The sequence below is a fragment of the Ranitomeya variabilis genome, chromosome 1, assembly GCF_051348905.1.
Source record: "Ranitomeya variabilis isolate aRanVar5 chromosome 1, aRanVar5.hap1, whole genome shotgun sequence".
NCBI lineage: Eukaryota > Metazoa > Chordata > Amphibia > Anura > Dendrobatidae > Ranitomeya > Ranitomeya variabilis.
In genome coordinates, this window is record NC_135232.1 from 314607958 (window position 1) to 314634837 (window position 26880).

The 26880-nt window shown below is 43.5% G+C and overlaps 1 protein-coding gene across 1 annotated transcript in view; it reads left to right on the forward strand.

Annotated features, from left to right (window-relative positions):
• The window catches only part of POLE (DNA polymerase epsilon, catalytic subunit), a 127384-nt gene that overhangs the window by 37576 nt on the left and 62928 nt on the right, over positions 1-26880 (forward strand). The window contains exons 6-20 of the mRNA XM_077297213.1: positions 253-407; positions 1218-1359; positions 1759-1839; positions 1922-2029; positions 2368-2478; positions 8973-9058; positions 9140-9259; positions 9843-9975; positions 13129-13242; positions 13336-13548; positions 13760-13867; positions 13962-14090; positions 14181-14283; positions 25227-25373; positions 25447-25592. Coding sequence (XP_077153328.1) covers positions 253-407; positions 1218-1359; positions 1759-1839; positions 1922-2029; positions 2368-2478; positions 8973-9058; positions 9140-9259; positions 9843-9975; positions 13129-13242; positions 13336-13548; positions 13760-13867; positions 13962-14090; positions 14181-14283; positions 25227-25373; positions 25447-25592 — 1896 coding nt within the window. The remainder of the gene's footprint in view (positions 1-252; positions 408-1217; positions 1360-1758; positions 1840-1921; positions 2030-2367; positions 2479-8972; positions 9059-9139; positions 9260-9842; positions 9976-13128; positions 13243-13335; positions 13549-13759; positions 13868-13961; positions 14091-14180; positions 14284-25226; positions 25374-25446; positions 25593-26880) is intronic.

Below are 26880 nucleotides of genomic sequence, written 5' to 3' on the forward strand. Positions count from 1 at the left end.
CGTCAATGGTGACCTCCCATACCAGTCACCGACGTGCTACAGAAAGTCCTCGACCTCCACCATCATCTCAGAACGAGATGTGATTTTCTCCTGCTGACGTAGACCACTTTAGTGGAGGGTGCTGAAGTGGTGGTGGGGGGTAGGGGTTGAACAAGTCAATATTTGCAACCTTATCTGCTAAAAAGTTACCAATAAATAATTACTAAATGGTTGTTAGAGTTTACATTTTGCATTCCATTTTAATTTTTGCAGCCGAATCATCTTGTAGGACTGAAAAGAAGTTATATCAAGTTATGTTTTCACTCTGTGGACGATCTTATAAAAGTTAGGAAAGAGATTTCTCCAGCCGTGCGAAAGAACAAGGAGCGCGACCACGCCAGCGATACGTACACTGCTATGCTTTCCAGGTATTGGCGCACCGTATACCTACACTCAATCTAGCATGTCAGTCGATTTAGGTTTTTGTGTCTGAAAATTACTATATAACTTTTTTTTCTCTTTAAATTCTCGTAGTACTAATGAAATGTTATCCAGTAGACCCTACTGTCATTATTAAATGTCCAGCTGTCAACACTGGTCTCGAATTCCAGCAATGCTATTTTTGCTGTGGCTGTGACACCGGAGAGAACTTTATTATTCTGTTCACTGGGAATTTTGATATTTTGAGGAGAAAAGTGCACCTCCATTGTTTACATTGACATGTACCTTGCCATCCTAATATTTTTGTGATGTTGAAGGCATTTGATAAAGACCGTATGTGAGCAAGTTGTAGTTGAAGTTTGACTTACGTTTTCTGGCTGGATGATCCCTTTTAATATGAATTAATCTGATCCCTTTTGTATTTGTCTTGTAGTGCTGGGACTTTTGGGGGTATGCACAAGGCCTATAAGGCAGGGCTGTGGAGTCGGTAAGTCAAACCTCCAACTCGGACTCCTCATTTTCCATGACTCCGACTCCACCAAAATGGGCTCCTACGCCGACTCCACAGCCCTGCTGTAAGGGGCATTCATATTGAATCTCAGGCGGTGATTAAATAGGTGCAACACAGTAAGATTATAACATGGGGGTTAATTTAATACAGCTTAGGTCACTGGTTTTGTCTGAGGAAGCTCTGATACAGATGCCCAATTTATGTGGGAATGTTTTATGATGCAGATATTCTATGTAGATTTGGTCTCCTTACTGTATATTTCACCTACGGTGATGCATTTTTGCAGTGCTTTGACTGGTAATAGCTTGGCTCCTGAAGAGGAAGGTCCGTCTAAGAAGATATCTGATCAGATGGAGAACATAATTGATATGCGAGAATATGATGTTCCCTACCATGTGCGGCTTTCTATTGATCTTAAAATACATGTGGTACGTGTAACATTATCACCAATCTATTTCTAATCCAATTTTTCAAAGAAAAACGTGAACTGATTCCTACCAGCTTTATCGTCAACTCAACCATATTTGGTTTATTCTTTTGCAGGCTTTTTAGTCAATGGAAGCCTGTAGTTAGCAGCCTTTAGCCTTGTGCATACTGTAGTGACCTGTTGTATCAGTCTCCATAAATGAAGCAGTCATTTCCATTCAGAAGCAATTATCATTTTTAGCCCGTACACTGCACTTACAATGCGAATTGTGTTGTCCACCTGGATATGCAGATTGTCACTTATATGATGAGTTTTTCTACACTACTACAACTACTAACCATAATTTCCATCTTGGACATGTTCTCCTAAGAACATCATCTAACAACTTCTCTGTCATCAGGCTCACTGGTATAATATTAGATATCGAGGAAGCACTGCACCCCCAGAAATCATAAGACGTGATGACCTTGTGGAAAGGCCGGTAATGCTTTAATGCTTATTAATATTGTTCTTGTATATTCTCTGACTATATCATGTATTAACCTTTTTTATGTCTTTTTTAGGATCCAGTGGTTTTAGCTTTTGACATAGAAACCACAAAGCTGCCACTGAAGTTTCCCGATGCTGAAACTGACCAGATTATGATGATCTCCTACATGATTGATGGACAGGTTAGTCTAACACTCTGCTGGATTCTGATTCCTGGCCTCTAGAGTTAAACGTTCTATTTCTGTTGTGTACTCATTGGAGTGTATGCCAGTAATCTAGTAGGCCTCACTGTGCTGGGGAGCTGAAGCTTTGGCTCCTTCCAAGTGAATGAGCAGGAAAAATCAGCAAGGCTTTCCATTCATCTTTACGATCACTGGGCGAGCAAAGTTTGGAACCCCACCAATCTTAAAGTGATGGCATATCCTAGCAATATGCCATCACTATGAGACTTGAATACTTTATTATTTAGGCCCCTATTTCTTTGTGTATATGTATACATTAACACTTTACTTTATTTTAGGGTTATCTAATCACAAACCGGGAGATTGTCTCTGAAGACATTGAAGACTTTGAGTTCACCCCGAAACCAGAGTATGAGGGTCCTTTTTGTATTTTCAATGAGCCTGATGAGGTAAATACGGTTTTCTCAGTGTATAGTCTATATTCAGTTTATGAAACTCTTCATATGTTTTACATATGTAGGAAATATGCGTTTATACAATTTTTGAGCTTGGACTACTGTTACTGAGATGAATGGCCCCAATTGCCATATGCCTATAACTGTAACTAATAACTACCGAAAAACATGGAGCGCATATAACAAGACATATAATTATAAATTTAATATTATAAATGAACATGTATCAAGGCAAAGGCAAAATAGAGCAGGGAGTGAGATAAGAAACACATGTATCACATATACCGTATAGTATTAGGGCATGGGAAGTGTGTAGTTCACATATGTAAATAAAGTGCATGTGCATATATACATCTAAATGACAAAATTCAGTAACACAAAGGCTATATGGATGATCCATCTATGGTCCCAGTGGTTTAAGGATCAGGTAGCCAAAATTGAAAGCTAGCATTGCTACAGACATACAAATGCACTCTTGAACATTGTTACCCTGCATGTGATACACTGCTATTAACCCGAATTCTCGTTTCGTGTTGGCTTCTTCAGGGGGCTGTAGTCTATTGTGTGTCCAGGCTAGACCTTAAAGGGAAGGTGCCATCAAAAAAAATTTTTTTACAGCTATTGTAAAAATGTAAAGAATTAATGTTTAAATTTTCTTAAAAAATATTTTCATTTGTTTATAATTTAGTAAAATATGAAAAATAATTTGAAAAGTTTTGGAATTTCCACTTTTAAACACTAGGGGGAGCAGCTGCTGAAATTTCAGAAAAACCTAGTGTACAACTAGCTCACATTACTGCACTGCAGTAATTATGGGCGGAGTCTGCTGACCTGTGTGATTTCTCCTCCCCTTCTATGTGTTTGCTAAGGGATAAGAGGATGATATTCAGGAACCCAGTGAGCAGCCATTTTGTTGGTGACTGCAAAGTAAGGCTGCCGTCACACTATTAGTATTTGGTCAGTATTTTACCTCAGTATGTGTAAGCCAAAACCAGGAGTGGAACAATTAGAATGAAAAGTATAATAGAAACATATGCACCACTTCTGCATTTATCACCCACTCCTGGTTTTGGCTTACAGATACTGATGTAAAATACTGACCAAATACTGAACGTGTGACCGCAGCCTTATACTGACAAGTAGACAGTCACCGAGGATGGCAGGCAGCAAGGATTCTGGGAGATATGTGATGGAGGGAGCAGGGTGACAGCAGCACAGAGTATTTCAGGAGAGCAGTGTGCTGGTCTATGGGGGCACCATGTTCAGTGCGCAGAGCAGCCAGGGATTTACATAGAGCGCTGTCTTTTATACACATGGATGGACCGTCTGCTCCACAGAAATCCAGGAAACATTTCTGCAGATTGATGACCTGTTCTGATCCAGACATTGCATGCAAAGACCCCATTCCCCTCCTCAGATCCTGTCTTCTCCATCCTGTCCTGGCAATGTGTGAAAGTGAGACGTTAGGCGAAGTACGGGGTGACGCTGGGAAGGAAATGTAGCCATATAGTAACGATAAAAATGAGACCCCTCTCTTCAGCTGCCTCACCAGCCCTGACTGCACCTAACTGGAGGTCATGATGCCCCCTCAATTACCCCAGACCCACGTGCAGGTGCTCAACCAGAACCACCATAGAATGGGTCCACTTTCTGAATAGAATACTGCCATACAGATAACACATAATACCGCCATATAGATCTCACATAATACCGCCATATAGATCACACATAATACCGCCATATACATCACACACAATACTATCAAATAGATCACACAATACTGTCATACAGTTCTCACATAATACCACCATATAGATCACACATAATATCGTCATATAATTCTCACCAAGTACTGCCACATAGATCACACATAATCCCACAATATAGTTCTCATATACCACCGTCATTTAGTTTTTACATCATTCCACAACAATGATCAAACATAATATTGCCATATAGATCACATATAATACCGTCACATAGATCACACAATACTTGGCGGCATAATGTGTGATATTATATATATATTATAATATCCCGGCATAATGTGTGGTCTTTATGGGAGTAATATGTGATAAATATATATATAGCGGCATTATACGTGATCCATATGGTATTGTGCTGCTCTAGGGAGGTGAGAGACGTATGGTGGAAGGAGCAGGGTGACAGGAGCACAGTATTTCAGGAGAGCAGTGTACTGGTCTATGGGTGGGAGGGTGTGCTCACACTCACACGCTCCCAACTGTATACTTATAGCCTTTACTGGCTATTAAAATGGGGGACACCCCCCAAAAAAAGAAGTGGGGCCCCCTATAATTAATAACCATCAAATATTATGCAGACAGCTGCGGGCTTACATTAATAGCCTAGGAAGGGGCCATGGATACTGTCCCCCCCCCCCCCCCCCCCCCCCCAGGCTAAAAACATCAGCTCTCAGCCGCCTTTTACATGCGACTTTTCTGGCGCTTTGCCTGGCAATTTCCACTTGCCCTGTAGCGGTAGCAAGTGGGGTTCATATTTGTGGGGTTAGTCACCTTCATATTGTCCGGTGACATCAAGCCCACGGCTTAGTAATGGAGAGGCGTCTATAAGGCACCCATCCATTACTAATCCTATAGTTGTATTGTAAATAAAGACTCGGCCAGAATAAAGTCCTCTATTAATCTTTTTTAAACCATACCGAACGCGTAATCCTCGACTCCCCCATCTCCCACAACAAAAATAATAAACCACAATGGGGAAAGACACACGCAGGGGGGAGAGGAGTGCATAGGAGAGGATTAGATACTTGCTGCTGAGCCGTGTATCTAATCCTGTCCTGTGTGATACCGACTGCTGAGCCGTGTATCTAATCCTGTCCTGTGTGATACTGACTGCTGAGGACACAGTACACGGGACAGGATTAGCTACCCAGGACTAGATTAGCTACACAGGACAGAGGTAGCAGTGGTAGGTGTATATAGAGGCAGGTAGCAGTGGTATACAGAGGCAGGCAGTGGTATACAGAGGCAGGCAGTGGTATACAGAGGCAGGCAGGGGTATACAGAGGCAGGCAGGGGTATACAGAGGCAGGCAGGCAGGCAGTGGTATACAGAGGCAGGCAGTGGTATACAGAGGCAGGCAGTGGTATACAGAGGCAGGCAGGGGTATACAGAGGCAGGCAGGGGTATACAGAGGCAGGCAGGGGTATACAGAGGCATGCAGGCAGTGGTATACAGAGGCAGGCAGTGGTATACAGAGGCAGGCAGTGGTATACAGAGGCAGGCAGTGGTATACAGAGGCAGGCAGGGGTATACAGAGGCAGGCAGGCAGGGGTATACAGAGGCAGGCAGGGGTATACAGAGGCAGGCAGGCAGGCAGTGGTATACAGAGGCAGGCAGGGGTATACAGAGGCAGGCAGGCAGTGGTATACAGAGGCAGACAGTGGTATACAGAGGCAGGCAGGGGTATACAGAGTCAGGCAGGCAGTGGTATACAGAGGCAGGCAGGGGTATACAGAGTCAGGCAGGCAGTGGTATACAGAGGCAGGCATGCAGTGGTATACAGAGGCAGACAGGGGTATACAGAGGCAGGCAGGGGTATACAGAGGCAGGCAGGCAGGGGTATACAGAGGCAGGCAGGCAGGGGTATACAGAGGCAGGCAGGCAGGGGTATACAGAGGCAGGCAGGCAGGGGTATACAGAGGCAGGCAGGCAGGGGTATACAGAGGCAGGCAGGCAGGGGTATACAGAGGCAGGCAGGCAGGGGTATACAGAGGCAGGCAGGCAGGGGTATACAGAGGCAGGCAGGCAGGGGTATACAGAGGCAGGCAGGGGTATACAGAGGCAGGCAGGCAGGGGTATACAGAGGCAGGCAGGGGTATACAGAGGCAGGCAGGGGTATACAGAGGCAGGCAGGGGTATACAGAGGCAGGCAGGGGTATACAGAGGCAGGCAGGCAGTGCTAGGTGGTATATAGGGGCTGGTAGCAGTGGTAGGTGGTATATAGGGGCTGGTACAAGTGGTAGGTGGTATATAGGGGCTGGTAGCAGTGGTAGATACATAAGAAAATAAAAACGCTGTACTTACCTTCCATCCTCTACCAGGAAGTGCTGAGTCATGTTCAGGGCAGAGCAGTGTGACGATCTCCCTGCTCTGCTCTGAACAGGTCGGTAGTGATTGCAGCCTGTAATGTAATACTAAGTACAGGCTGCAATCACAGCTCCTCGCTGCAGATACTTACCCTGGACCCTCGGCAGCAGCTTCTCCCAGCAGCAGTTTCTGCCATCGCACGCACTGAGCTGTGTGTGCGATGGCAGAGGGAAATAAACAAAATGGCTGCGATCTCCTCTCACAGCTGTGACGTGGCAGCTCAGTGGGCGTGGCCAAGTCACAGCTGAGAGGCAGGAGATGGAGTCGGAGCCCGACCGTTGGCTCCTATGTACATGGCTGCCGTAAGTGAGGTGTGCAAGTGTCGTGCCCAGACACTTACACCCACACTAATGAAAATGGCGGCCTCCAGTGGTGAAAGTAAAAGTGAATAAATAAAAAAGTATGAAAGAGGTACATTTACTTTTGTATTAAAAATAATTGATTGTATAATCAATAATTATTAATACAAAAACTAAAATCACGGCACCCTCCCTTTAAATAAACCCCACCACATGTGTAATTAGTTCTGATGATCGCGTGTGGTGCATGTGTGCTGTTGTATGCACCGGAACTTACATCACTTCTGGCTGCCACTCCGACGCTTCGGGTCATGGGGAAATCCCCCTGTGAGGGTAGCCGAAACCCCAGAGACCATGATTCAGGTCGGTTTTTACTGACCCCAGTGTTGCGATCGCCGTTATTAATGTTATAACGACAACCGCAAAAAAAAGAAAAAAAAACAGATTTCCCATTTAATCTATCTCCCCTCTGATGTGATCGCCCATCAAAGGAGAGAGAAATGGGGTCCCCCCGATTTCCCCCCCCCCCCTTTGGTACCTCCGATGTCCCCCAGGTTGCCGGCGTATTCTTATGGGAAGAAAATGGCGGGAGCATGCGCAGTGCACCTTCCGAGATCCGCTGGCCGGCAACAATAGGAAATTTTTCATATTGGTTCATTTTGATCACTGTGATAGGGTCTATCACAAATATCAAAATAAAAAAAATAGTTAATAAAACCCCCCTTTATCACCCCCTTAGTTAGGCAAAATAATATAACAAAATATATTTATTTCCATTAGGGTTGGGCGTGTGTTGTGCTGGGGTTGTAGTTAGAATTGAGAGGGTTCCTCTGTTTAGGTACATCAGGGGGTCTACAAAGGCTACATGGCCCACATTTGATTCCAGCCAGTTTTGCGTTCAAAAATTCAAGCTGTGCTTCCTCCATCCCTTCTGAGCCCTGCCATGCGCCCAAACAGTGGCTTTCACCCACAATATGGGGTATCGGCGTACCCGGGAGAAATTGCACAACAAATGTTGTGGTCCATTTTCTCCTGATACCCTTGTCAAAATAAAATAAAAAAGTAAATTTTTTGTGAAAAAAGTAAAATGTTCATTTTTTTTTCCTTCCACATTGCTTTAACTCTTGTGAAGCAACTGAAGGGTTAATAAACTTCTTGAATGTGGTTTTGTGTACCTTGATGGGTGCAGTTTTTAGAATGGTGTCACTTTTGGGTGTTTTCTGTTATATTGACCCCCCCCCAAACTCACTTCAAAGAAAAAAAAAATGGTTTTGTGAATTTTGTAAGGAAAATGAGAAATTGCTGGTCAACTTCCAACCCTTTATACAAAAAAAAAAAAAAAAAAAAAAAATTGTTTCCAAAATTGTGCTGATGTAAAGTTGACATGTGGGAAATGTTATTTATTAACTATTTTGTGACACCACTCTCTGATTTGAGGGTACAAAAATTAAGTTTGAAAACTGCAAAATTTGTCAACATTTTTCGCAAGATATATTGAAGAAATTTTACTACTAGCATGAAGTACTATATGCCACGAAAAAACAAATTCAGAATCCGTGGGATACGTTGAAGCGTTCCAGAGTTATAACCTCATAAAGTGACAGTGGAATGGTAAAAATTGGTCGTAGGTACCAAATTGGATCACTAAGGGGTTAGTGTATTGCCCAATAAGGGTCTAAAAGGTCCTATGGGCAGTTTTAGCACCTTGGGGGGGGGGGGGGGGGGTGTATGAAACTTTCCCTCCTAATGCTTCATGATGGAAAAAGGCCAGTCTGTCAGTCTGTTGCTTGGAGATAACACTGCACGCCTCAAAATACACACACTTTTCAATTCTTTTATTTTTGAAAAGGCATTAATTATATAGCCGCATGTGAGAATATGGTTAGGATGTTTTCACATGTACAGAATGGCTACACCTGTTTGTCGTGAGGCAAAACTGGCCACTTTGGTTTTTTTTTTCTACCTACAGAAACCACCCTTCTATATAGAACAGTTATGTAGGTGAGAGAGCCGTTTTTAACAGACCAAATGTATCTCCAGTATGTCCTCCTTCTTTCAGGCACATCTAATTCAGCGTTGGTTTGAGCACCTTCAGGAAACTAAACCAAATATAATTGTGACATACAATGGCGACTTCTTTGACTGGTAAGTATTTTTAGCATTTATATTTTATTCTTGCTGTGGATGTTGTATGGAGAGAGGCTGATCTTTTGTTATCTGTTTCAGGCCTTTTGTTGAAACTCGTGCCACAGTTCATGGGATGAGCATGTTACAAGAGATTGGCTTTCAAAAAGACAGTCAAGGGGAGTACAAGTCTCCTTCCTGTATACATATGGATTGTCTCAGGTATATATTATTAAAGTTGTCCTAATACATTTTTAAAGGGGTTATCTTGGACTTTTATCATTTTGTTTGTATGGTCTAAGAATTAGCTGGCATATAGTTTCAAACTACCTGCCTGTTCTATCCAGCACTGATCCATACTGAGTAGTCAAGGACTTCTTTAGGCGTTTCCCCTACTTCTGCTGACTTCACGCCGACAGACCAATGTTATTCTTTTCTGCTCTGTTGATGCGGCCTCTCGGCTCATGTCATGTTGATTGACAGCTGGCTCTCCACTTTCTTATTGCGGGGAGCAGGCTGTCAAAAAGCATGTTGTCTGCAAAGACGATAGAGTTGACTGGAAGAAACTGTGCTGCTCTGTTGACAAGACGTGAAAATGATTCAGCTGGGCCGAGAGAGATTGTCCCCGTGTAGAATAGCAGCTACCTTCCTTTTAGATCTTGGCTTCATACACAAAAATATAATGAAAATCCAATCTAACCCCCTTTTAATTAGCTGTCTCTGACTGTTAAACTGCTTGCCTAACAGGAAGGTTCTCATATCTTATCAGCTGTATGAGTCAAGAATTATTTTTCCTCTATTGTAGGTGGGTAAAGAGAGATAGTTACCTTCCTGTTGGAAGCCATAACCTAAAGGCAGCTGCAAAGGCTAAATTGGGCTATGACCCAGTAGAGCTGGATCCAGAGGAGATGTGTCGTATGGCCACAGAAGAACCACAGGTAAAATTTGTACCGGTATAAAATTAAGACCATTTTGCTTTTCAATAAGCAATAACAAAAAAAAAAGAGAAGCCAATCTATTTAAAAAGTTAACCAAAAGTGAGCACTTGTAATGTAATAGTCTGTAAAATGGGTTGGGAGAATATGGCATGACAGCCAGCCCGTTCATTGTATAGTTGTTTGCAAAGGTCCAAATTAGGATCAACAGTACAGTTTTCAGAATAACCATGGCTTACATGGCAATATTTGGTTGCACTTAATTGGACTTGGTGGTTTTATATATTTATTTGTAGCAACATTAAAAGAAGGGTGCCACATTAATTTGTCCAAGCTGTATCCGCTTAGTAAAGACTCAAGATTGAAAAGGAAAGTAAGGTCCCTAACAGACCACTGTTGAACCCTCTAAGGGGTGAATTTCCTGAACAGGACAGCCCATATCTGAAACAGAAACCTTATCCTGGTGTACATTTCAGAGTGGGAAAAAAATACTTATAATGGTCATGTGGTAATGGCCATCAGTATAGAAGATATCTTCCCCCCCCCCCCCCCCCCCCCCATGTAAAAATTAATATATACGTAAAAGATTAAATATGCCATATTTTCCGGCGTATAAGATGACTTCATAACCCCTGAAAATCTTCTCAAAAGTCGGTGGTCGTCTTGTACGCCAGGTGTCGTATTTAGTGAAGCAAGTCCAGGGCGCCATGGGTATGGAAAAAAAAAAGAGAGCAGCCTGCGCCGCTTCACTGCAGTCCTCAGTAGAGCTGGGCGAACCCGAACAGTAAAGTTCCGTACTGCTTGGGTTCGGCTGCCTGAACACACCGGGTGTTTGTCGCGCTGTCATGTTCATGACAGTGTGGCAAACGTCGCTTCTGATCGGCAGAGAAATCCTACTCGCTGGTCAGAGAGCTGCGGTTCCCACGATGTCAAAAGACAGCGTGAGCGCTCAGCTGTGATCGGAGGTATAAACGTTTCCTCCGGTCACTGGTGTCAGCTGATGGACAACTGCCCTATAAAAAAAAAAATACGGTCATTAAAAAACCTGCTTAAGTTCCCCCCTATTTTTGATAACCAGCCAGACAAAACTCACAGCTGGGGGCTGCAACCGTCAGCTTCAGCAAGGTTAGTTATCAAAAATAGAGGGGTCCCCACGCTGTTTATTATAATTATTTAAATAATTTTTTTAAAAATGGCGTGGAGCACCACCCATTCTTGCTAAAGCTCACAGCTGGGGGCTGGTATTCTCAGGCTGGTAAGGGGCCATTGATATTGGGGGGGCCCCCCCAGTCTAAAAACAGCAGCCTGCAGCTGCCCAGAAAAGGCACATCTATTATATGAGTCAATTCTGGCGCTTTACCCGGCTCTTCCCACTTGCCCTGTAGCGGTGGCAAGTGGGGTTCATATTTGTGGGGTTGATGTCACCTTTGTATTGTCCGGTGACATCATGCCTATGGATTACTAATGGAGAGGCGTCTATAAGGCACCTATCCATTACTAATCCTATAGTTCTATGATAAATAAGGACTCAGCCAGAACAAAGTCCTTAGAAATTAAATAAAAATGGAAAACAGTGTTTTGTTTTAACGCCTAATTCCAGTGAAACCCTTGAACTCCTGTCATAAACCAAAAGTATAAACAAACAATATACCGTACCTGAAGACACAAAAAAGCACAGTAAAACCAAAAACACTCCGTTACAAAAAAAAATCACAGTAATCAGCAAGTGCTAGTAAAGAGATGTAAAAACCAGTTCATTTGGTTGATATGTTTTTTGCAAAAAATGTATACTAAGCTGCTCCACCAAACGTCAAGGTATACCCATATAAAGCAGTCCTAACTGATGTATGTAATCCCTATCTGATGTATTTAAAAACCTGATCATCTGTATATTACCTGTATGAGCAGGGTTCAGAGAGGAAATGTCCATGTGGACACGCTGAGTGGAACAGCTTTTGTGTAGATAGCCCACAAGGAGTGGTGGATAACTCCCTAATCTTGTGGACACAAGAGAACAATTATGGAAACAGGAACACATGGGCTATCCGCACAGTGAACAAGTCTGTAGGAACATGTTCACACACCACCAAGAAACTTGAAGACACAAAAGAGCACAGTAAAACCTAAAACACTCCATTACAAAAAAAATCACAGTAATCAGCAAGTGCTAGTAAAAAGATGTACTAGCACTTGCTGATTACTGTGATTTTTTTGTAACAGAGTGTTTTTGGTTTTACTGTGCTCTTTTGTGTCTTCAAGTTTCTTGGTGGTGTTTGAACATGTTCCTACAGACTTGTTGACTGTGCAAGTAGCCCATGTGTTTCTGTTTCCACAATATACCGTACCTGTCTGTCATTCTGTCCCACGCCGTAATCCATGTCTGGGGGATAAACAGTTTTCAACCTGGACAGTGCCAAGATGTAACCGTCCAGGCTGAGAACCACTGGTGATTGAACTGCGGTGAAATAGACAGAAATGCTGGAATGATGCTTTAAAAAAACACTGCAGTTCTCAAATTCAGTCAGGGGGAAGAGTGTGCATGAGATTTCGTAAATCTCATAGCTTTTCTTTGCACTGTGAAAAGCTTTTAATTTGTATGAGAAAATGCAGTAAAAGCTGCGTGTGAACATAGTCTTATTCTTCTGATTGAACGTTTTCAAATATGTAGCTGTTTAGAAATAAATTTTGATTATATGCAGTAAGACCTGAATATTGGCTCTGCGAAAATGTAATTTAAGGCAGTGTTTTGGTGATTTATGTCAAGCACCGCTTCAGAGAGGAAGAGGGCTTTAACTCTAGTGCACCTATTGGGTGTAGCAGTCCTAAAAATTAATATTGACCTTCTAATGACCCTTGCCACATGACTTACAATAAGAAGCCTTTCAATACAATCTATGTGCAGACAAGTGTTTCGGGGTGTTGCCCTTCATCAGTGCAAAGCAGGAGGTCTGATTTTGCTGGATGAAATGTCTTTGTGCAAACTTTGTGCAAATTTCTCATTGTAGACAGTGCTACGTCGGCATAAGGAGACTTCTAGGCCTTACAATGCTTCTCTGGGAATTTAAATACGATGATATGAGCTGATTTGGTTTAATGTCCTAAAACCTAGCTATTTAACGCCATTCTTTGATGTCTTCTGCTGTGATTACTTTATAGGTGCTGGCCACATACTCAGTATCTGATGCTGTTGCAACTTATTACATGTACATGAAGTATGTACATCCATTTATCTTCGCTCTCTGCACCATTATCCCTATGGAGCCTGATGAGGTAATATATCGACATTGCTTTTTGTGCCACTTTAATGCTAACATTTTTACTTGCCTTACTCCATGTTCCCCTTGTTGGTATGTTTGCACTTAGGTGTTGAGGAAAGGCTCCGGAACGCTGTGTGAGGCGTTGCTGATGGTCCAGGCCTATCATGCAAATATAGTCTTCCCGAACAAACAGGAAACAGTGTTCAATAAGCTGACAAATGACGGCCATGTCCTGGACTCTGAGACCTATGTGGGTGGCCATGTGGAAGCTTTGGAGTCCGGTGTCTTCCGTAGTGACATTCCTTGCCGTTTCAAAATGGTGAGTTTCTTGAAAGATTGGGCTTGAATGCATCTGGTGTTATAAGGGAGCCTACCTGTATGGCATTCCGTTATGCTTTATGCTACTAGGAAGGTAATATTTAGTGAGCTCATGCGAGGAACTTGTTCATCAGCTGGGCCAAGCTGATCATTGTGCTGGGATGATGGGTATAAAAGGAAGGAGGTGGACTTATTTGTGTCCTACCTTTCAGAACCCCGCTGCCTTTGACTTCCTTCTGCAACGTGTAGAAATGACACTCCGTCATGCTGTAGAAGAGGAGGAGAAGGTCCCATTGGAGGAAGTCACCAATTTTCAAGAGGTACAGATTTCCTATTTAAAAAAAAAAAAAAGTCAACTAATTTTTAACTTATCTAATTTTGATTGGCTACTTTTAACCTCTTTGTCCTTCTTAGGTTTGTGATGAGATTAAAAGGAAGTTAAATTCTCTGAAAGAAGTGCCAAATAGAATTGAGTGCCCACTCATTTACCATCTGGATGTGGGTGCCATGTATCCCAATATTATTCTCACAAATCGTTTACAGGTTAGTAATAAGACTCTGCACTCCCAAGTGATTTTAAAGATTAACCTTTTTTCTTATAAACTTCCCATTTCTTCTTTCTTGTCTCTCTAGCCTTCTGCCATGGTTGATGAAGTGACTTGTGCAGCTTGTGACTTCAACAAGCCCGGAGCCACATGCCAACGCAAGATGACTTGGCAGTGGAGGGGGGAGTTCAGTAAGTACTATAGTATTTTTATACAACAGTAATGCAAACTTCATTAGTAGCCAGATATTGATAATTAACACCTTTTAGGATGAAGCTAGTTTTGGATTTCTGTTTTTCATTTGTTTCCTCCCCTTTGTCCAAGAGCCATTTTTTTTGTATCAACTCAGCTATATGAGGGCTTGTTCTTTTCAGGATGAGTAGTGGTTTTGAGAAATGCCATTCAAGTAACCATGTCGTTAACTTAACTTGAATTCTTGTTTCCATTTTTAAGTAAAATGCTGAAAATAAGAAATGCAAATATGCCATTGTTTGTTTTTTGGTTGTAAGCTTTTTAACAACAAAAGACCTTTAGGCTGTGTGCACACGATGCGGATTTAGTGCGAATCCGCAGCGTTTTTTTCCGCGCTGAAACGCTGCAGTTCCGCAAAGTGATTTACAGTACAATGTAAATCAATAGGAAAATAAATGCTGTGCTAATGGTGTGGAAAAATCCGCATGAAAACCGCTGCGGATCAAAATAAGGAGCATGTCACTTCTTTTGTGCGGAACTGCAGCGTTTCTGAACCCTTCCATTATAGAAACCCGCAGGGGTAAAAAATGCAGAAAATCCGCATAAAAAATGCGTCAAATCCGTACCTGCATTTTCTGCCAAGAGATTTGGATTTTGTGCTGAAAATTCTGCAGCCCAATCCGCAACGTGTGCACATAGCCTTATATTGTGCTTTTCTCACAATGGACTTAAAGCACAGTGATTGACAGTGGCATTTAAGGCATTAATAACAATGGTCCGAGCCCATGAAGGCTGCTAGTTGTGCATTTCTGAATTCTATGAACAGAACAGTTAATAGACTACATGCTATGAAAATGAATACTTTGTATCAATATGTTTATAAGGAAAACAAGATGGGCAAGCAAAAAAAAAAAAACTGTAATTCTAGTGGGGAGCTCTCTGTTGTTTTTGTAGTTGTGCAACCTATAATTAAATGTGTAATACAATTGTTTCATACATTGATAGTTGGAAGAGCTATTATTTTCTATGCACTTAAAGAAACACTCCCGCATGTTTCTTTTGTGCCTGTACAGTGCATCTGTATTACTGTTCTAATTTATCTACCATTTGTGTTGTCTTCAGCATCTTGTTTCATTCTGCCCATCTGATAAAGTTCCCTTAAATCAGACTACACTTCACACCCTTTTGATAGGACTTATGATAAGTCTGGTCTTCCTGCGCTTACTCTACTCTATCCTATCTAAGTATCACATTGATGGATCAATCAGAAACGTGGGGCTGTACGTTGACTCTCTTGCAAGTCTGTGCATCCCATGTGGTGCAACTGCCTTCCCTGCCTCCTGCTTTTGAGTTTAGTGTAGGTCTGCAACTCTTGCATCCACAACTCCTGAGAAACCAACAGTCCTTTTTAGGGCTAATTCGTTGGTCCCAATATTGCAGCGCTAGGTAGGCAGGGCACAGCATACCCACATCAGTGCAGGGCCTGCAGGCACTGTATGTGCGTCCATTGGTCCCATTGCATCCTTCCCAAAGCTCCATAACTGCCTGCTGCTGCAGCTTATTTACTGTCTAAATAGCTATTTTTTTTTTTTTTTTCCACAAATTTCCCCCCCCCCAAAAAAAAAAATACAGTCTGTTCTGTTAGGCCTGTCCCACACGTCCAGATAATTCCGGTACCGGAAAAATCGGTACCGGAGTTACCCGTGTGCTCACGTGGCACATCAGTGTGGCACACGTGCGGCAGCCGTGTGCCGACTGGGTACCACACGGACCGTGCAGGAGACAGCGCTAGAGATAAGCGCTGTCCCCTGCATCTGGTGCTGAAGCCGGAATTCATTCCTTCTTCCCAGCAGCGTTCGCCTATGGGAGGTGGAGCCGCATATTCATCACTGTAATGAGCGGCACCACGTGACCGCTCATACAGGACAAGCTGCGGCGCTGAGAGGAAGCATCGAGGGAGCCGGGTGAGTATTTTATTTCCAGCGGGCGGGCGCACGGGGTGGGAGGGGGGTGGTGACAAGGATCTTTATTTTAAACACACAAAAAATAAAAAAATAATGAATTTTCATTCCTTCTCACCAGCGAACGCTGCTGGAGAGAAGAAATGAATGGCGGCTTCAGCACCACAAGCTGGGGGGACAGCGCTTACTGTAGCGCGGTCTCCTGCACGGCACACGGACGGCATACGGACAGCATCCGTGTGCGGTACGTGTTTTACACGAACCCATTGACTTTAATGGGTCCGTGTGATACGTGCGCTCCCACGAACACTGACATGTCTCCGTGTTTTTCAAACGGACACACGGTCCGTGAAAACACGCTGACATGTGCAGAGACACATTGATTTTAATGTGTCTACGTGAGTCAGTGTCTCCGGTACGTGAGAAAACTGTCACCACACGTACCGGAGCCACTGACGTGTGAAACCGGCCTTAGACTGAGGCCTGTTGAATAGTGATAGTTTGTCAGTCATACGTAGCATAGTTGTGTGTGCTACCCTTGTGCCCTATTTTTTTTTTGTGTGTGTGTGTTTTAAATTCACCGAAAAAGGCCTCATATATCTGCGTGCTCCATGTTTGGTCATTGGAGGCCAGTGTACTTATTTTTTTGGCTGTTATACTCAAATTCTATACAGCGCTATTTAGCATAAAACAAAATTGGAAGGACACAGATTTGCCAGTGTGGTATTTCCGTTACAGCCGTCATATCTCTGTGCTCCAAGTTTGGGCATTGAAGACTGGTGTACTTATTTTTTGACTGTGTGATACTTAGATTCTATACAGCGCTATTTCGCATAAATTAAGTTTAAAAAAAATAAATTAAAATTGAATACAATCTGTTAGGTCAGGCTGAGGCCTGCCTGGTGTTTGGGTTTGAAAAATCGTAGATTTCCACGCATACTGATCGCATATTATTTCGCTACTAATAAAGACATTTGTGCTGAGCATTTGAAGTAGTGCAGTAGTCAATTTAAAATGGTTAAGACAAGGGACGGGGAAGTGGACGTGATGCTGGTGGTGCATCCAGAGGACGAGGCCTTGGGCAAGGTGAAAGTGGGCAACAACAAAGACCCACATCTTCTCGCTCGACCTTCCTGTCCCAGTTTCTAGGGGACCGCAGCACACCACTATTGAAGCCAAAGCAGTGTGAAACGTTTGTTGGTTGGATAGTGGATAATGCTTCCAGTCACTTAGCCACCACCACCTTGTCTTCCACATGGTCAAGTCTGAGTGGCTGTGAGTGTGGCCAGGATATTCTTCACCCTGATCCTCCTTTCTCCCACCATTCCGAGTGCCCTGAGACAACTGATCCCACACTTGGACACTCTGAAGAGCTGTTCAGTTTTCTATTTCAAGATTCAGAAATCTCTGCCGGTCAACTTGAAGTGGGGAAGATGAGATCGCATGTAGAGCTGCCCAAAGCTTTGACCAGCCCCGGTCACACGAAAGGTGGAAAAGTGTCACGAGGTGGACGATGATGAGACACAATTGCCAGAAAGTCAGGAGGAGGAGCAGAGTGCGGATGTGAAAGACGAGGTGGTGGATGACATAGTGACTGACCCAACCTGGCAGGAGGACATGCATAGTGAGGACAGCAGCACAAATGGGGAAGGAGGCATATCCCACCAACAGGCAGGAAGAAGCAGTGTGGTCGCCACAGACAGAAGGCGTGCATCCGTTCCCTGTAACACCAACATGAGTGAAGTTGCCATTCCACACCTGTGAGATCTTCCCGAATCTGATGTTATCGGCAGAGTCTTTAAAAAGTAGCCAAACAGGCCATTTGCAGCACCTGGCATGCCCGCATCAGCAGGGGTAGCAAAACAACCAGCCTGACCACCACCAGCATGATCAGGCAAGCAAAGCACCCGACTTTGTGGGCCGAACCCCAGGCTCCAGGACCACTGCCTGCTGGTCACACCACTGCTTCTTCCACTGTTTTGCGTAGAAGCCAATCCCCAGTACACCGTGCATGTGAAGATGCCTCTAGCCCTGCACCTGTTGTGGTCCACAGTCAAGCAGCACCATCAGCAAGCCCATCCACGTCCTTGTCCCAGCACAGCGTTCAGTTGTCTATAACCCAGTCTTTGGAACGCAAGCGGAAATACCCAGCCAACGCCCCACAGACCACAATCCTCAATTCTAATATTTCTCTTCTGCTTGCGCTAGAAATGCTGCCTTTTAGGCTTGTTGAGACGGAAGCTTTCCGCAACCTGATGGCAGCGGCCGTCCCAAGGTACTCGGTCCCCAGTCGCCACTATTTCTCCCGGTGTGCCGTACCGGCATTACACCAGCATATGTCCCACAACATTACCCGTGCCCTCAACAATGCTGTTACCGGGAAGGTCCACCTAACCACGGACACGTGGACAAGTGCTTGTGGGCAGGGATGGTACATCTCAATGACGGCACACTGGGTTAACATAGTGGAAGCCGGGACCCAGTCGGACCTTGGGATGGAACACATCCTCCCCACGCCGAGGATTGCTGGCCCTACGTCAATCAGGGTTGCCCACAGTCTACAGCTCATCCTCCATCATTTTGAAATCAACACATCAGTCAGAAGCTGAAAGCACTGCCTCAGCCAAGCGGCAACAGGCTGTGCTGAAGCTAATCTGCATAGATGACAAACCGCACAATGCAGAAGAGTTGTGGACAGCGCTGAAAGAGCAGTCAGATGTTTGGATGACACCGCTGAACCTACAGCCAGGCATGGTCGTGTGTGACAATGGCTGTAACTTGGTGGCGGCTCTGAGGCAAGGTGAGCTCACACAGGTACCTTGCTTGGCCCATGTGCTTAACCTCGTGGTTCAACGTTTTCTGAAAAGCTACGCGGAGCTGCCGGATCTGCTAGTGAAAGTATGCTATCTGTCTGCCCATTTTAGAAAGTCAGCTACAGCTTCAGCCGCCCTTGCCGTGCTTCAGCAGCATTTTCAGCTTCCAGCTCACTGACTGTTGTGTGGTGTCCCCATGCGCTGGAACTCTACGCTGCATATGTTGGAAAGGATTTGTGAGCAGAAGAGGGCCGTTGCTGACTATCAACATCAACAAGGGAGTCAAATTTCAGGTCAGACCCCACACATAAGACCTCAGGAGTGGACATGGATGTCAGACATATGTAACATCCTCCAAAACTTTGAGGATTGCACCAAGATGGTGAGCGGCGATGATGCCAAAATTAGCATCACCATCCCGCTTCTCAAAATTCTGAAATACTCTCTGCTCACAATCAAAGAGGATGCATTGCAGGCGGAGCACGAGGACATGGAGCAAGGAAACATACAGGGGGATTACACTTAGCCCAGCCTCATGTCTTCTCAACGTGGATTGGTAGGCAATGAGGAGGAGGAACAGGAGCTACTTTCATGTGCTATAGACGGTACTACAAACACATCTGTATTCGCTTCTGTTCAGCCAGGATGTCCTGAGGACAGGGAGGATGAGGAAGAGGAGGACAGCATGGTCAGTCATCCTGTTGGTGAGGACACGGAGGTCTTGCCTGTTAGCAGTCTGGCACGCATGGCTGACTTTATGTTGCGCTGCATTTCACGTGACACTCATTACTGGTTGGTATCCAAGAAGTATCGTTTCTCCTTGCGGACAGTGACATGATAAGCATGTCGAGGTGAGGAGACTTAAAGCCGCACTGTTCCTCTGGGAAATATGCAAATTGTCTCTTCAGAGAGGAAGAGGACTAGAACTCTAGTGCCACCTATTGGAAGTAGCAATCCTAACAGTCAATGTCGACCCTTTAACGAGCCTTGTCACATGACTTAGGATAATAGCCAAACCAGAATCTTAATTTGCAGACACTGTGTTTCGGGGTACTGCCCCTCGTCAGTGCAAAGTGGAGATCTGGTTTGGCTGATTGAGAGGCGTCTGACCGGGATCCAAGAAGTATTGTTTCTCCTTGCGGAGAGTTGCGGCTTTAAGTCTCCTCACCTCGACATGCTTATCATGTCACTCTCCGCAAGGAGAAACGATACTTCTTGGATCCCGGTCAGGCGCCTCTCAATCAGCCAAACCAGATCTCCACTTTGCACTGACGAGGGGCAGTACCCCGAAACACAGTGTCTGCAAATTGAGATTCTGGTTTGGCTATTATCCTAAGTCATGTGACAAGGCTCATTAAAGGGTAGACATTGACTGTTAGGATTGCTACTTCCAATAGGTGGCACTAGAGTTCTAGTCCTCTTCCTCTCTGAAGAGACAATTTGCATTACTGGTTGGTGACACCTCTAGACCAATGCTACAAGGAGAACTTTCAATCTCTTCTGCCTAAGGCAGAGAGGTGTACTAAAATGTTGCAGTATCACAGGGCCCTTGTAGCGGAATTACTTAGAAAATTCCCATGTGAGAACACTGGCAGCAGACGTCAGAGTTTGTTGTACAACCAAGGACTCCAAGCGAGAGAGACAGAAGTACAATCCAGCTCAGGCAGGAGAACAATGGCCAAGTTCTGGGACAGTTTTCTCAGACCCTCCCATCGTGGCGGTACAGAGGCAAGGGGTGCTGTCACAAGAAGTGCAATGTTTGGGAAGATGGTGAGGGAGTACCTTGCAGATCATTCAAATGTTCTCCGTGATTCCTCTGTGCCTTTTAATTATTGGGTATCCAAGCTGGACACGTGCCATGAACTGGCTCTCTACGCCTTGGAGGTCCTGGCCTGCTCTGCTGCTAGCGTTTTGTCAGAGAGGGTTTTAGTGCCGCTGGTGGAATTATAACAGATAAGCGCATCCGCCTGTCAACTGAAAATGCTGACAGGCTGACTCTTATAAAAATGAACAAGGCCTGGATTGGGAAAGACTTCTGTACACCACCAAGTGAAAACACGGAAACATAACCTCAAATACATTCTCTCTTTTGGGGAGGTGTGTTCTCATGCACCTCTTCTCAACCACACATGGGTATACGCTTCCACATTTGGTCTGTTGGTTGTTCTCCTCCTCCTTATCATCCAGAACCACTAGATGACCAGGGTGCACGTGCTCACTACTGTTAAAGGCCGGTGATTTTTGGGCACGGGGGCTGTGATGGCACTATATTTTTAAGTCAAAAAAGTACACCACATTGGGGAATTGGGCATGACATTTCTTTGGGCCTACTTCTTAACTCGGTCTCCTGCAATGTCTCTTGAATAACTGCCACTAGATCACCAGAGTGAACGTGCTTTGTACTGTTATAGGCCGGTGAAGTTTGGTCAAGGGGGGGCTGTGATGGCACTAGTATATTTTTACAAAAGGTACACCCCATTGGTGAAACCACATCCTAGTTGGCAAACACTTCATAACATTTGTGTACCTTTAAAGAGCTCACTTGAAAAGCTCCTCTGTGTTGCCTGGTTGCTAACATTGGACACAATACACTTCATATAAATTTGATAAAGCAATGCTGTTACTTTGCCTCAGTAGTTCATTAAAAATATAGCTTTTTCCACTATATTAGTTTCTCTTCTTTCGAACATTAACTTTGTCTGCCTCAAATGTACAGATGGAGAATATACAAATGGCGATTTGTAAACAAGATTGAAATACTGTATACCGAATGCATTCAGATAATCACATAGCTTCATTTCTTCTAAAACATTTAGAGATGTGACAGACAATGTCATAGTGACACAAGCTTGATTAAATGTTTGTTTATTCACTTCACAAACAGTTCTAAGCCTCTATATGTTTGCTGTTTGTCATTGTAAAACATTAAGGTTTACTGAAACTATGCCGGTGGTGGTTTGATCTAAATCCTTGTGGCTTTTATTTTCTAGGGGTTTATGGCCCCACGTCTAACTCCATGATATCTCAGTTTCATCCAACCTTGAAAAGTGGCCACTTGAAAGTCTCGGTGAAACTAGAGTTACTACATAGTGTAAATCACTATATAAGACCAGAGAAACATGACTAAGACAGATGCCAAAACTGGGGTACCTGTACATGTACAGTGTGCTGATACCTGCATAATTGGGGATGCCCATGCAGTGTAGGTAATCTCTCAGGGGTTCTGTCTTGGTGTTGTTTCTCAGACAGATGATGTTTGAAAGCCTCTTGGTGATGATCTAAGTATACTGTATGTAGTTAATCTTCATATATACGTAATCACTATATTTATTTAATCCTTATATGTACTTATTAACCTGTGTGTGTTTACACATACAAAAGTGTACGCACTCACACTATTCAATCATACTATTCCTTGAATTTTGTAGTTTGTAATAAAATTGTCTTGTATTGTAAGTATTAGCCTTTTTTAAAGCCTTATCTGAACCTTTAGTGTTAAAAACATGTCAAATAAAATTGTCAAATTCTCCTGTAAATAATTGTGCAAAGAGGGAACCATCGCATCATACCATTAAAAAATATGAGTGAATTTTCCTTGGCACATCCAGTATGTGGGTTCCAAGGCCTAATGGGGTGCATATGACTGACTATGCAGCAGGGCTCGTCTTCCTGCCAATGTATAAAACAAAGGAGTGTGGAGCACAAAATGCATATTGTGAAGTGGATTTTCAGGGGCCCATCCAGTATGTGGGTTCAAAGGCTTATTGGGGTGCATATGAATTGGTAGCAGGGCAGGCCTTGAGTTCAATGCAACACTTTTTCATGAGTCCCCCCTGGACATCTTATGACTGGTATTGTGGTGCATCGTAATTCTTGGCAGCCCATCCACTCACAGCATAGGCTACAACAGCTTAGGAGACCCACTGTTTAATAATGGCCCTTTAAGAAGATTAATGCCGCCTGATGCACCAGTAAAAATGGGCTCTGTGGCTTCGAGTCCCTCCTTCGTACAGTAAATGAAACAAGATGGGTCTGCTTATGTGTCACACACCACATGGCCAGCTAGGGTTGTTAAATGTTACAATGACATTTCCCAGTGAATGCATTTGTAGTGGTTGAAAGCAATGTTAAAGTTGAAAAACGCTTCAAAAACGCAGCGTCTGAACTAAGCCTAAATGGGAGAGGAAATTTTCGGTCTGGGGTTAAATATTTGGCCTTACAGGCAAGTCCTTAACCTGCAAAGGATGTACCTTGACATATTTCCAAGCAAAACCCGTTTTGGTTTAGTTTTCGTGTGTTTTTTTGTGGCACCGGGAAAAATGGCATGAATCTCGGGAAAAAAATGATTAAGGAACTAGGAGTCAGGAATGCTTCCAGGGGCGATCCCCATGAGAGGTGCCTGTGTCTTTTGAGCAGTGTTTCCATTATTTTCAGACGTTTTTAGACCTTAAAAGGACCCCTGGGGGGATAGCGGAAAAATACTTGGGTCTCCCATAGACTTACATTGGGCTCGTTGTTCTGGCCGAGTACCCGAGTATTCCAATCTGCTCGACCCGATCATTTTAGTGCTCGCCCATCACTACTCATTTAGATTCTTTACACAGCACTGCATTGGGACATACAGAGAAACAAAGATAGCAAAGCTTAGTAGGGAGGAGAGTGAGCTGGAGGTAGAAATTTGGGTGATGTCAACCTGTAGTTTACCCCAGAGAGTATGCATTGGGCCACCGTTACACGTTCAGTATTTGGTTAGTATTTTACATCAGTATTTGTTCCACTCCTGATTTTGGTTTACAATGAGAGGAAAAGTATACTAGAAACACATGCACCACATCTGCACTTATCACCCACTCCTGATATTGTCTGACAAATACTGATGCAAAATACTGAACATGTGAACGTGGCCTTAGACTGAGGGCTTGTTTCCACTTGCGAGATATACGGCCGAGTCTCGCATGTGAAAACCAAGCTCTGGAGCCGGCACTCCGGAGCAGAGTGTGCGGCTGCATAGCAACACATGGAGCTGCACGCACCGCTTCTAAGTGCTGGCTCCAGAGCTTAGTTTTCACATGCGAGACACGGACGTATATCTCGCAAGTGGAAACAAGCCCTAATAGTGTTACTGTGGATCACATAACATAGCTGTCCATAAGAAAAAGCACCACAATGTATTGAGCCGACTGAGCTGGGATGAAACAAATTACACTTCGTATTGCTCAGTTAGCATTTTATGTTAAGAAAAATTTGCTGAAGATTTACTTTAAGGCATTACCTATTAATTTTGCACTTTTCCCAAATGTAAAACTTTTATTCAATTATATTTTTATGTAACCTCCAAGAACATATTCTGTTAATGAAGACTGAGTTTTGATTTTTTATTGCCTTGCGTAACAGAAGCAATTATTGGCGTCTGCAGACAGTAGATGTAACTGACTCAAACTGGCCGTTAGAGACTTGGATTTCAGGTTATCATCACATGAGATGTCAGCGCTTTCTTGTAGATTTAATTTATAAAGTCCATACAGCTTCCAATAATATAACTTGATTGAAGCCTATCTTTTATGTAATCTTAGAAAATGAGTCTGTGCTGTTATAAATCTGGTATGTCTATATAGTGTCTACACCCCTGGATTAGTGTAACTCGTGTATTTGGCACTTGAGCAAATACTATGAATAACCTGATGATATTAAATGAATGGCAGCAAGTATGCAGGACATTCACAGAAATATTAATATTTGTATTAATTACAGTAAACTTAAAGAACAGTCTGTTTTAATTTTTCTTTAATTCACTTGAAAATAAGAATTTGTGATAGCATATATCAGAGAAATCATCTGCTTCTTTCTCTACCTTGACTGGTTATTCATTATAAAAAATTCTCAATTCACTGGTGAAATCTGTATTCAAGTGAGAAAAGATTATTACATTGCTGACATAGAAGGTGGCAGAGGCTACTGATAGAATCTTATCTTGATGGGAGAGAGGAGCCCTGCCTTACATAAAAGATGACAGTTGTTACTGACCAGATACTATGTAGCGGGGAGGGAGGAGCTAGAGTCAGAGCTCCTCCCTCCTCCGCCAATTTACATAGATTTGTATCAGCAGCAACTGTCTTCTGTCTTATAACCAAATAATTGATAAAAAAAAATTTCCCTTCTTATATGCAGTGCCTGCCAGCCGTAGTGAGTATCATCGTATACAGCAACAGCTAGAATCTGAGAAGTTTCCCCCGCTTTTTCCTGGACAGCCACCAAGAGCATTTCATGTACTGACGCGAGAGGAGCAGGCCAAATATGAAAAGAAAAGACTGGCAGGTGAGCAAAGATTCATACCTGGTTATCTCACTATATTTCATGCTTGACCCTATCAATAAATTCCTTTCCTTAGATTATTGCCGAAAAGCTTACAAGAAAATCCATGTCACCAGACTTGAAGACCGTGTTACTACGATTTGCCAGCGTGAGAATTCTTTCTATGTAGACACTGTACGAGCGTTCAGAGATCGCAGATATGAGTTCAAAGGACTGCACAAGGTATGATCTGTTTGCATCCAAATGAGAAATCAATTAATTTGTGCCTTGTCAAGTTTTTTTTTGGAAGCATTGATGGCAGATGAGGATTTTTGAAACTTGCCATAAAATTGCTTTCACATAGCTTTCATTAGGGGACACAGGAAACCATTGGTATATGCTACTTCCACCAGGAGGCTGACGCTAAATCAAGCAAAAGAAAGTTGGTTGCTGCACAGCAGACTACACCCACCTACAAGCTCCAATCTATTCAGTTAGGCCTCTTTCACACTTCCGTTTTTTGCAATCCGTCGCAATCCGTCGTTTTGGGCAAAAAACGGATCCTGCAAATTTGCTCGCAGGATGCGTTTTTTGCCCATACACTTGTATTAGCAACGGATTGCGACTGATTGCCACACGTCGCGTCCGTCATGCGACGGATCCGTCGTGTTTTGGCGGACAGTCATCACAAAAAAAAAAGGTCAATGTAACTTTTTTTGTACGTTGCGTCTACCATTTTCGACCGCGCATGCGCTGCTGAAACTCCGCCCCCTCCTCCCCAGACTACAGAATGGGCAGCGGATGCGTCGAAAAACTGCATATGCTGCCCATGTCGTGCAAAACTTTCACAACGTCCGTCGGTACGTCAGCCCGACTCATTGGGACGGACCTGTACCGACGGAAGTGTGAAAGAGGCCTTAGCTAGAAAACAGTAGAAGAAACAGAGAAAATACAAAGAAAATAAACCATTAATTACCTCCAACAAGGCAACAAAAGGCTAAAAGGATGGGTGCTGTGTCCCCAATGAAACAAAGGGAACCATGGGAACTCCAAATGCAGTCCCAAGGGTGGCAAATGAATAAGGCAAATCCCTCAGCTAGTAAGGTGAAGGTGTGAATCCTGGAAGCGATTGCAATTCGGAACGCCATCCTCCAGGAAGGAAAGCCATAGACATTTTCTGTATTTGTTCAAAAGGAGAACACTGTAAGAATTTGAGCACCAGGTTAAGATGATGATGATGATGATTTTCTACAGAACCAATATTCCACAGCACTTTACATTTTAGAGGAGACTTGTATAGACAATAGACATTAGAGCATAACAATGAACACACAGATCAAAACAGATACCAAGAGAAGTTTAGGGCCCTGCTCGCAAGCTTATATTTTATAAGGGAAAAGGAGACACAAAAAGTGGATGTAACAATTGCTTTCGTTGTTAAGACCAGCCATAGTTTAAGAATCGGGTGTTCATGTAATGCTGCATGAACTGGTTATTGGCCTAATTATGTAACAGTACCAAAGGAGGCTGT